The sequence below is a fragment of the Zeugodacus cucurbitae genome, chromosome 2 (genome assembly GCF_028554725.1).
Source record: "Zeugodacus cucurbitae isolate PBARC_wt_2022May chromosome 2, idZeuCucr1.2, whole genome shotgun sequence".
Lineage (NCBI taxonomy): Eukaryota > Metazoa > Arthropoda > Insecta > Diptera > Tephritidae > Zeugodacus > Zeugodacus cucurbitae.
This window is the reverse complement of record NC_071667.1, coordinates 46314744-46327224: the sequence shown is the minus strand read 5'-3', so window position 1 is coordinate 46327224 and position 12481 is coordinate 46314744. Positions and strand designations below refer to the sequence as shown.

The following is a 12481-nucleotide window of genomic DNA, read 5'->3' as shown; positions in this document are numbered from 1 at the left end:
CAGTAGTTTTGAGTTTATTCAGTACAAGCATACATAACAAGTAAGGAAAGGCTAAGTTCGGGTGCAACCGAACATTTTATACTTTCGCAATTTATTGAAGAAATTTGATTAAGATAACAGCCAAATTTACCTATAAATTCGGCACAAAGTTTAATAGAATAACGAAAATCGTCCTATATAGTGTATGAGGGCTGAGGAAATTCCTGAACCGATTTCATTCATTTTTACCAGCAAGGTACACTATATCCAAGACTATACACTCACTTAATTTCGCTAAGATATCTCACATATTAATCAATACATATATGCAGATTAAAGCCCACCATATTTTTGAAAAGCCTATAATTAGATATATGGGAGCTAGGAGATGTTATTATCCGATTTTAATAATTTTTGGAACCGAGACACACTATTAGAATAAACAATTTCCTCTGAATTATATTAAATTATCAGAGAGATTTATCCATATTTTCGGTCAAAATTTACCCTTAGGCGCGGAGTTCAACATCTTCGATAACAGAGATGATATCAGAGATGATATGTACTATTTGTGTAAAGTTTTATTCCGCTATCTTCATTAGTTCCTTATGTATACATTATAAAGTGAATGAATCAGATGGAATTCAAAATTGAGTTATATGGGAAGTTGTCGTGGTTTTGAACCGATTTCATCCATTTTTCACATGTGTCATCAGGGTGTCAAGAAAGTATTATATACCGAATTTCATTGAAATCGGTCGAGTAGTTCCTGAGATATGGTTTTTGACCCATGAGTGGGAGATGACACGCCCATTTTTCATTTTGTAAAAAAATCTGAGTGCAGCTTCCTTCTGCTATTCCTTTTGTAAAATTTAGTGTTTCTGACGTTTCTCGTTAGTGAGTTAACCCACTTTTAGCCATTTTCAACCTAACCTTTGTATGGGAGGTGGGCGTGGTTATTATCCGATTTCTTTCACTGGACTGTATAAGGAAATGGTTAAAAGAGACTGCAAAAAGTTTAGTTTATATAGCTTCATTGGTTTGCGAGTTATATACAAAAAACCTATTTGGGGGCGGGGTCACGTCAACTTTTCAAAACCAATTACATCCAAATGTGCCCCTCCCTAATGCGATCCTATGTTCCAAATTTTATTTTCATAACTTTATTTATGGCTTAGTTATGACACTGTATAGGTTTTCGGTTTCCGCCATTTTTTGGGCGTGGCAGTGAACCGATTTTGCATTTCGAAAGCAACCTCCTCAGGGTGCCAAGGAATATGTGTTCCAAGTTTCATTAAGAATTCTTAATTTTTGCTCAAGTTATCGCTTGCACGGACGGACGGACAGACAGACATTCGGATTTTGACTCATCTCGTCACCCTGATCATTTTGATATATATAACCCTATATCTAACTCGTTTAGTTTTATGACTTACAAACAACCGTTAGGTGAACAAAATTATAATACTCCCTTTAGCAACTTTGTTGCGAGAGTATAAAAATCTTTCCTCTTTATAATAGTAGATGGGATGGATAATTATATGAAAGGACTCTACTCGGAACATAATTAAAGCTTATATATATATATATATGTATATAGTTATTGTAATCAATGACTGTGTCCTTCCAATAAATTCACAAAATAGTTTTATTGTTATTTTCAATATTAGCTTTATAAAAACTTCGTAGCTACGACTTATCAGTAGCTACCATCGGCTGACTGTTGCTTGCCTTGGTCAACTAAGATGACAAAGTGAATACAAAGCACTGTGGCATGACGCCGCGCTTCGTTTACGCCCACGACAACGAGTTTAAATGAGTGTTAAAGGGAGTACAGAATGTAAAGTGTACGTGACCGCATTATCAATGAGGTGATTTAAGCTTTTAAGGACACTTGGCATAGCATGCGCCACTGGTTGGCCACGCACTCCGATGCCTCGTTGACGTAGGTGGGGTACCGCGGATGTGTCATTTGACAAATGCAACTGCAACAGCAGCGTTGAGCATAATAACAGTGGTGGCGCATACTCGTGCTTCGTGGGAAGAAATTATCTACTCGAGTACAACTGAAAATGTGCAAATCGTTAGAAATTGCTGTGCACACGCTATTCTGTAATTAGCCGCAGCTCATTATTGTGAACAACGCTAATGTGTTAGTTTGGCTGCCGCCACCTTAGGCTTAACCGGCATTTAACTAATTTGTGGCATTTGACACTCGCGGGTCAACACTTTACAGAGGCGTGCAATAAACGCCCGCGCGTGCAAATGCACAAAGTGCATAATTTGACAAATGCGCACATGCAATACTCATAAATATGTTTAGATATTAGAAGTGGGTGGCATTCTTAAGAGTCTATCTATACCACTGTGATATTTTCAAAAAATCGATTTTTATCTTTTTGCTTAAATATTTTGCCTAAAATATTCTGTGCGTTTAATTTTAATGAATTCGGTTCGTAATATTTTCCTGGCATCCAAAAGATTTGTTATGAAAATAGGCCAAATCGGTTCGTAAGCACGCCTACTTCCCATATACCAGAACTTTGCAGTCGAACTAAATCGTTTACTTTGCAATATATATCCTTACTTAGATTCATTTATTTTTGTTCTTCGTCCAAATTCTAAATATGTTCACCTTTGTTCCAATAATCATGAAAAAGTATCCACTCTACCAATCAAAGTAATACTGAACTATTTAGTTTGATTCACTAATACATCTATATCAAACTTTTCCTGCGCCCTTATTGAGATATATTCACTTTTTGTCAGCGAACAAAGTGAACCCGCTGATAGATAGAAAACTTTAGTGAAGTTAACCATTAAGGAAAAGTGAGAAAGTCATAAGTTGTCTTATACTGCCGCAAAAGAGTTATTGTAAAAATATTCGCAATACTGCTTCCATAAATAAAGTAAAGTAAAATTTTCCACTAGGTACATAGTACATCCTTTGATACAGTGACACATTGTATTCGTTTAAACGCACCAACTTAATTTTGAATTTGCTAATATTTATTAAGAGTTTAATAATTAATTGATCTTCCATTGTTATTAGTAACTTCAAAATACTATTTGGCATCGAGTTTTCAGTTTCATATGATCAAAATCTTTCCAAGTTTCTTTAATGTCCAACTTGACCTCTTATACATTCAATAAAGGTGTCCTTGAACTTTTTGCCCATAGATTTACCGCGATATGTTCGCCCAATATTAAGTTTCGCATTGTTTTGCATTGGACTTTTAACGCCATAATTTTTAAATTTTTTTTTAAAGGAGCGCACGTTGGCTTCAGATCTTTCAATTTTGTGTCCGATCTGCCGATTTCAATAACCTTCCTTCTGGAATCGTGATATAATCTTAAATATATATATTATTATAAAACAATTTACTCTTTAATTAACCTAAAGATACCAATTACTTATTTTACGAAGCAATCCAGTTGTTTTTTCCTATCAAAAAAAATGTTTTCGACTTCCTTACCAAGGTGCGTTTAAACGAATATGTACCTCTTTTTTAGTTGAAATAATTATAACAACAACAACGATACCATGTTTTTGTACTAAATACTAATTCCCATTAACTTAGCAAGTAATATGACTTAGAATTTGTTTTTAGAAAGTCATTCATTAAAGACAGAGAAGAAATCAAAAATAAAATTTGGGCTGCGATTAACCGAATATGTGTCACTATATATCCAGTAGACGTATTGATGAGGATGTGCAATCTGACTCAGTGAAGATTGATATCATTGCGGTCCTATGATTTGAACACTCTGAAACTCTGGGTAATCCAACCGCTACAGCGACCTGCAGCTTCTTTTTCCTGTTTGTTGCTTTTCTAATTTTTTAGGTTGTCAAAAAGCATCTGGTACTTCGTACTTCGAACTAAGAATAAGTAGAATTTTGTCAATACTTGCTATACAGCTAGATATTTATACTCTCGCAACCTGTTGCACAGAGTATCATAGTTTTGTTCACATAACGGTTGTTTGTGTCACCAAGAAATATAAGAGTTAGATATGGGGTTATATATACATAAATGATCAGGATGACGAGTAGATTTGAAATCCGGATGTCTGTCCGTCCGTCTGTCCGTCTGTCCGTGCAAGCGATAACTTGAGTAAAAATTAAGATATCTTAATGAAACTTGGAACACATGTTCCTTGGCACCCTGAGGAGGTTGCTTTCGAAAATGGGCAAAATCGGTCCACTGCCACGCCCACAAAATGGAGGAAACCGAAAACCTATACAGTGTCATAACTAAGCCATAAATAAAGTTATGAAAATGAAATATGGAACATAGGATCCCATTAGGGAGGGGCACATTTGGATGTAATTTTTTTGGAAAAGTGGGCGTGACCCCGCCCCCAAATAGGTTTTTTGTATATAACTCGCAAACCAATAAAGCTATATAAGCCAAACTTTCTGCAGTCGTTTCTTTTAGCCATTTCCTTATACAGTCCAAAAATGAAAGAAATCGGATAATAACCACGCCCACCTCCCATACAAAGGTTAGGTTGAAAATTACTAAAAGTGGGTTAACTCCCTAACGAAAAACGTCAGAAACACCAAATTTTACATAAGAAAAGGCAGAAGAAAGCTGCACTGAGATTTTTTTACAAAATGGAAAATGGGCGTGGCGTCGCCCACTTATGGGTCAAAAACCATATCTCAAGAACTATTCGACCGATTTCAATGAAATTCGGTACATAACACTTTCTTGACACCCTGATGACACGGGCGAAATCGGTTCACAACTACGTCTACTTCCCATATAACCCAATTTTGAATTCCATCTGATTCGTTCACTTTATAATGTATTCATAAGGAACCAATGAAGCTAGCGGAATAAAACTTTACACAAATACTGTATTTGAGCTGTGACATCACTTGTGGAAAAATTGTCAAAATCGAACCATGACTTTTCAAGGCCCCTGATATCAAACATGAAGAACTCAGTGCCTAAGGTTAATTTTTCACCGAAAATATAGGTAAATCCCTCAGATATTTTAATGTAATTCATTCCCTCTGAATTTTTTTCTTATAACAGTTTCTCTCTGTACCTCAAATGGTAAAAATTGGGTCATAACTTCCCCCAGATCCCATATACCTAATTATAAGTAATATTAAATTAAGTGAGCGTATAGTCTTCGATACGTTGTATCTTGGTGGTGAAAACGAGTGAAATCGGTTTAGGAATTACCTCAGTCCCCATATACTATTTATGATGATTTTCGTTATTCTATTAAACTTTATGCCGAATATATGGGTCGAATTGGGTTGTCTTTATAAAATTACATCAATAAATTGCGAGAGTATAAAATGTTCGGTTACACCCGAACTTAGCCCTTCCTTACTTGTTTTCTTTCCTTTCCATTTTGTTAACCCCTTTGTAGCCGCCTATAATATTTGCAGTTTAACAGTTGCGTGTAAACGTTTTTTGTTATTTTCATGTGGCGAGCAACAATTTCACTTATTACATTTATGAAGTTGCACACATTGGCCAACACTAATTGTATAATTGTAAACGGGAGTGTAGGTGTGCTGCAAATATTTGTATGTGCATTTATTCCTCAAAATAACAATAAAGTTATAGTACAACAAACGCAGAAAAAACATGGCGTGCGGTCTTGTGGTCATGTGGCTTTATGGTAATATGTAGTTTGCCTGAAATTGCCGCATGCATCCACAGCATGCAACCTCAACAGCATTGCTATGCTCCATGCTAACTACCGTTTAACCCCACTCTCTGGCCGGTGTCCTAAGTGTGTGCTAACAAATTGCCGTCACATGCCGCAGTGGCATTTACAGCCACTCACGTTTTGCATACGTTCGTGTGGCTGCGAGCCCGTTTCGTTTACTTTACGACTGCTCGACAAGCTGGGAATGCAATAGTTTGCATAGCGCACATGCTATTCGATGAAATGCAGTGTTTTTTTATTCAGGAGCACTAGAGACATATATAATATGCATATGTACATGTGGGAGAGTTTCATATTTTATGGCACTTTCACATTTTTTATCATTTTCTCGTTAAATTTTGTTGCACTGCGGAGAGCAAGATATTAAAACTTTGTTTGATAATCAGTTTTTTGTATCAGCATAACGGAACCACTCAGGTATGCCAGTAACTACTCGCATATACAAATGCAGGATAGTGTTTCAGACATTATTTATTTTCATAAAAAAATATTATGTAACAGTATATAATGTTATGTAATAATGTATTTAACTTAAAGGTTTTTTCGTTTCTCTGCTCGCTACCTTTGAGTGAGATGCAATTTAAATTTAAATCTAGAAGGAAGTTAGCTAGTTAAGTACGATATAAGAGAGTACTCGGACATCTCAATAAGAAGTTCACTTTCTACAATGCTCACAGGCTTTGTTTCGAAATCAAAAATTTTAACAAGTAAAATGCTTTTAAATTACCCTCACTACTGTCATAATCACCATTAGCGTATATGCCCCGCCCAGTGGCAGTTGGAAGACGCTGTGGCTGAACTTTCCAAACATCGAATTTCGCTTATGCTTTTCCTCCATTTTATTTGTGCATCGACGGCTGCAATTAGCAGTTTTGCAAATCAATTAGTGGCTGGTGTATAGAGAGAACAAGAGTTGTTGATAATTCCACGAATTTAATTTTTCTTCAATCAGTGTGAATTTCCAGTATTTGTTATTAAATATTTATAATTGGATTAGCAGCGTCAACCAAATATTAGGATTAATGTGGCTACACTTTAAGGTTTTGCTCCTGAACTTTATCAGTGTTGCGAAATTTCAAATTCCCTGATAAAACCATTTCTCTAATATGTTTTGAACCTTTTTTGATGTTCAATAGTATAAGGATAATGAATCTATGTTTTTTGTTCAATATGTTACACTTGGATTAGATCTCTGTATTTGATTATGTAAAGAAAAACTCCAGAAACTCTAACTTTTATGATAAAGATGATACAGAAGTGCTTTGCTCAGATTGGTATAAAGCATTGAAAATGGTCGTGTCGCCGACCACTTATGGGTCACAAACCATATCTCAGGACCAATTTCAACGAAATTTTCTTGACACCCTGATGTTGCGATTGGTTAGCTACCATGCCTACTTCCCATATAACACAATTTTAAATTCCTTTTAATTCGTTTTCTTTACAATATCTACATAAATCAAAAACCAATGAATCGCAATTTAATACTACATTAGAGGTGTGGTAACGGTCATCTAAAATTGTTGAAGTCGCATTAAAACTTTTCAAGACCCCAGATACCGTTCCATTTGTTCCCCTGTGCCAAATTTGCAAAATAATTTCTGTAAATCCGATGTACAAACTGATTTTCAAACTTCTGGTGGACTTTATACCGATATCAAAGTAAAATTGATTACCTTGGATATAATATAGCATGGTTGCAAAAATAGTTGAAATCGGTCCAGGAATTCTTCCAGTTCCCATATACATATACTATATACAATGATTTCTGTGTTATCTTAATAAAATTAATAAAATAAATTGCATGAGTTTTAAATTCGATTACACCCGAATTTTGCCCTTCCTTACTTGCTTTTCTAAATGATAAAATGGGTGATCATCGAAACGATCGTTCTTCAGTTATAAATGGTGTAAATAAACCGACATTTCTTTTATTTATATATACAGTTAAGTGAAAAATAATTAAAAGACAGTGCCCTAGTATAGATAAAGTCAATGTCTATCTGGAAATGTGACGACTAATGAAGCATTTTTATTCAAATTAAATGTTTCTTTAGTTTTATGAAGATTTAGCAAAGCTTCGTATTTTATTTTATTGTTTTTTTTTTTAATTTGCCGTTTAATAATAAGGACACCTCTAGTTTTACTAAAAAAAATACAATATTTAATAAGAACAAAGAACTAGTTTGCCTTCAATTATATTAATATCAGTTTATAATTAGTATAAGATGTTTTTTGAAAATGCCATGCAAATGCATAGAACAAACTGGGTTATGGCAGACGTAAACCGGAAATGCCTTCCAAGAATTTTGAAAAGTTACCAAAGCCCGTCATTGTTACTAGGGGATATTCCTTTGATTGTACTTTACTGTATTCTAAATCTTCTTTGGAATTTTGATTCGGGGATTGCGGAGACCACTGCATCATATTGAAGTTGTTGACCTCAAATCACTCGTTTGTCCACTTAGCCATGTGTTTTGGGTCGCTGTCTTAATGAAACACCCACCTATGGGCTATAATGTCTTCAGGGCACTGTATCATACATTTTTGGAATATCTTAACATAATCGGTTGCTTTTAAAGTGCCCTGTAAGCTGTGGTGTGGGCTTAGTACGTTGTGTGAAAACGATCCCAAATCATAATTTTTCAGCCACCATATTTAGCGGTCTTTGTCTTTTTTATATAATAAAAACCTCGTTCAGAACTAAATAAGTTTACGTTTGTGTTGTCAGACTAGCGAATGCCAAAGCACATGTTCTTCAGCAAACATTAGTATTTGTTACACGTACTTTTATTCATTGCTGTCTTTATTATTTTTCGCAAAACTGTATATAGTTTTTATTTATTAATTTACCAAAGTACCTATAAAAGCGAACTAATACTCCTTGGAGGAAAGGGCGTTCGCAATGGACAGGAACAGGTGGTAATCACTTGGCGCTATGTCCGGGCTATATGGTGGATGCGATAAAACCTCCCATCCGAGCTCCCGTAGCTTCTGACGAGTCATCAACGAAGTGTGTGGTCTGGCGTTGTCCTGTTGGAACACTACACCCTTCCTGTTGATCAATTCTGCCTGCTTCAAGCGGTCCGGTTGTTCGCAGTAGATGGTAGAATTAAGCGTGGTGCCATATGGGTGCAGCTCATAGTGGATGATTCCCTTCCAATCCCACCATCCTGCAAAACCTTCCTGGCGTCAATCCCGAGTTCGTTCCGTTTCAGGAGCATATCACAGGCTTTGATTCGGTCCAGAAGGTTTTTTTGCGTCAAATCATGCAGCACACAAACATCAAGCTTTTTTGTGTATGCAGTCTTCTGCAGAAGCAGAAGCATGTATAGCGTCGTTTTGTAGGTTGTCAAGACCTTTCAAAGATTAATAGTATAGCCGGATACGAGCTCTGTAGCGCAAACGGCGGAAGAGAGATATTAATAACTTAATATATTACTTTATTAAAACTTAAACTATTTAAAACACGCCCATGTTCTACCGGACTTCAGACTGTATTCCACCAGAGCCAGCTTCTCCTATAGTATCTCTTTAAATTGTCTAGGCATTTATTACGTTCAAAAATAAAGAAAACTTTTAATTTGATAAATTAATGATGAATATTCATATCTTAGATTTATATTTTAACTTTATTAAATTATTTTGTTTTATTTTTCAGTAATAACCAGGCAAAATTCAGCTTTCACGACCAGATGTTTCTCAACATACTTCATTCCAACACTTAAATTATGAAGGAAAATACAGTGAATGTAATGAATCCATTAAACAACAGTAAACCTGCAATAAAATAATGAAGCTGTCATTGGCGAACTAACTTTCGATTCATTGCGCAGCTGAATGTATTACTATAGTTCCTCGAATGAATGAAGTTGTGCTAATATTAATATATATAGTATAGAACAGTTGAGACATTTAATTCAATAATGTAGAGTAAAAAAATATTGAAATTAAGAGGATAAACTTAGCTCTACGGATGAAAGCTGTTAATAAAGCAACTTGTTGACTGAAGCAGCAGTTTCCCAGAATTACCAACAAAGGCTCACGCTCGCCTTGCTCGACTATCGAAAATCAAAATACAAAATACAGAAACCCTGCAGCAACTGCAAGTAAATCAGGAAGCGGCCATCAATTATCTGCTTAGCAGCAGGTGCAAAGGATAACAGTAAACCGACAGGATAACCAGACAATGATTGCCAGAATACAAAGCACAACAGGTTGCCAGTGAACGACCGAGGCGAGACGTGAGGTATATACTGGGCTCCTTTATTGGTGTGAGTGAGAGTGGAAATACGGCAGGCAACACTGCTAAATTGGATTATATCCAGAAGCAAGACTTTGTTCGAAGCAAATACATGAATACTTACAGCAGTAGCAGTATAGGTGTATGCAAGTGGTCGCACAATGGAACGTGCCGGAAGCACTAAGGCGTTAAATGCAGCAAATTAGACGCTCACAAATGTCCAAAACTTGAACTGCATAAAGCAACAAATACAAATTTGCCCATTTAGAAGTTTTTGAAAAAAGTTTCCTTCTATTGCATGACAAGTTAATCGCTTATAACGGTGCGCTTATATACAAATCGACTAACATATCTTAAGGCAAACGCAATTACAGTGCACGCGTCGATGACATGTGATTGAACGGCTATTGAACCGGTTGTGTTGCTGCCGTCAATGATTCTTTCAAATTTTACGTATGAGCAGCAACAGCGACAACAACTACAGCAACAGCAACTACAACGCTCCACATATCCAATTCAAGATGACAGACACTTCAGTGACAACGGCAACAACAACAGTAACGCCCACAACAGCAACAACCACATCGGCGATTGGCTTTACGTCAGCTGGTGATGTAACTGGCACATTGCCCAAAAGCAAAGTGGCCACTGTCGATGACCCAGCTGTCAGCATAAATAAATCCTATACAAATGGTAACGCTCATGTGGCGCAATCGCCACCGCCACTTACAGTAAAAGCTGAGCAACACTCGAATCGTAATAATAACATTGGTGCGGATGATGCGGTGGGTGCAGACGACATGTCAACCAGGATGACCAGCAATCATTACTCGTGCGGTTCAATTCAATCACCCACAACAACTATGACAGTGTCGCGCGGACGTATGCACTCTGCGGACAATGGCGGCACCTCGTCCATCAGCACAAGTAATTCGATTTCCGCTTGCGAAATGACGACTTTAGTGCATTCGGCCGGCAGTAGCGCGGCCAATACGGCACTCAACTCTCCAATTAGCTGCAGCAGTCCAACTGCGAATGCGACTACCACGGCGGCGGCTACGTGCAGTAACGGCGGGAAGGTAACACGTCGTGAAGCTACACAGCAAGAGGTGGACGAAGTGGCGCGATTATTCGAGGAAAAGCCGGAAGCTTTCGAGAAATGGCTGATGGAGCGTGCGCCTCCCGAGGCTTTGGCGCGCTTGCACGAGTTCATCGAGTCACGTAAACCACCTAAACGGCCATCCGTAACGTCTGATCTCTTTCAGCAGTGGATGGCAGCGTCGCCGGTACAGGTGAGTACCATCAAATAAGAGGAGACGCCTTAATGCGTTTACAAGTAGTCATGTAATTATATGTGTAACAACATTCTCGAATTACAGCTGCACTTTATGCACTCTTCTGGTCTTCAAATCCACTTAAATTCTCCTTTTCCCAAGCTTTGCCACGCAGTTGTTTCATTTGCAGTGCACTCTTTTCATTAACCGTTAATTAGTATTTAACAGCCAAGCGCCGGAGCTGGGCATTCCAAGGCTACACACTTAATAACAGCAGCCGCTTTTACTATGTGCCATCATGTACTCGCATTAATTCTCATTAAAAGTATACTTTTCAAAATAAATGCAGATAAAAAACTAAATAAAAAGTGTTTATACAATTCCACGCCGCAATAACCTCATTAAAGTGCGCAACAGCTCCTGCAATAACAACAATTTACTACCTGCCAACAGCAGACAACTCGTTGAAGCCGCGCGTATGCAGCAAAGCATGTCTCAACAAATTTCAACGCTTACCAACAGGAGCGGTATCAAAATATTACCTCAGTACAAAAGTGTTCGGAACTGCTCCGGAGCGCTTCTTAAGCCATGCGGCGTGTGTTTGTGCGCGCACATCCTTGCATTCTGCAGATTTTATTCGGTTTTCATAAATGTTGCCATAAAGTTGGGTTCGCTGCCAGCTGTTCATATTTACTACTTGTTGTGTTGCCATTTGTGGCCGCATGCGAGCTTTAATGCGGCTCTCGTTTGTTGTTGCTTTTACTTTTTTGTTGCAATTTGGGCCACTGCGCTGTGGCTTCTGTGCGTTATGTGCGAGTGCTTTAGTTACAAATTGTACACGTGATCCATAAAGTTTATTCATAAATTTAATGGGTTGTTTGCGTAATGATTCTCGTCGAGTTATTGAGGCAGTTGAGCGTAGTTTTAAGTTAAAACATCTGCTGGACGACATGTTAACGCTTTTGCCTTGTATATATGTTTGTGTGATTATATGTGTACGTCGTAACTGTTACATGCGTAGGTAGCTTCATGGTTTCTGCTTTACAGCAGCGCTTGGCGTTGTATCCGGATACGGATTTGATTTCACTTTTCTATACACAAAGCATAGTTTCTATAGCTAAGAGCTGTGTTGAAATAGTATAGGTTCAGGTTGGATACAGATGAACTTCCATAACTTGAACTTCTATAACTCGATGATCTCCATAGCTCGAACTCTTGAATTGGCAATAGAAGTCAAATTTCAAACAAACCTTCCATAACTCGAAGTCTCCCTAAATCGAAGTTTTTT

The 12481-nt window shown here is 37.3% G+C and overlaps 1 protein-coding gene across 1 annotated transcript in view; it reads left to right on the top strand.

Moving 5' to 3' along the window:
- The window catches only part of Pde6_1 (cGMP-specific 3',5'-cyclic phosphodiesterase), a 93979-nt gene that overhangs the window by 69747 nt on the left and 11751 nt on the right, over positions 1-12481 (top strand). Inside the window, exon 4 of the mRNA XM_011184311.3 lies at positions 9338-11211. Within this exon, the coding sequence (XP_011182613.2) occupies positions 10375-11211 (837 nt within the window). The 5' untranslated portion in view covers positions 9338-10374. The remainder of the gene's footprint in view (positions 1-9337; positions 11212-12481) is intronic.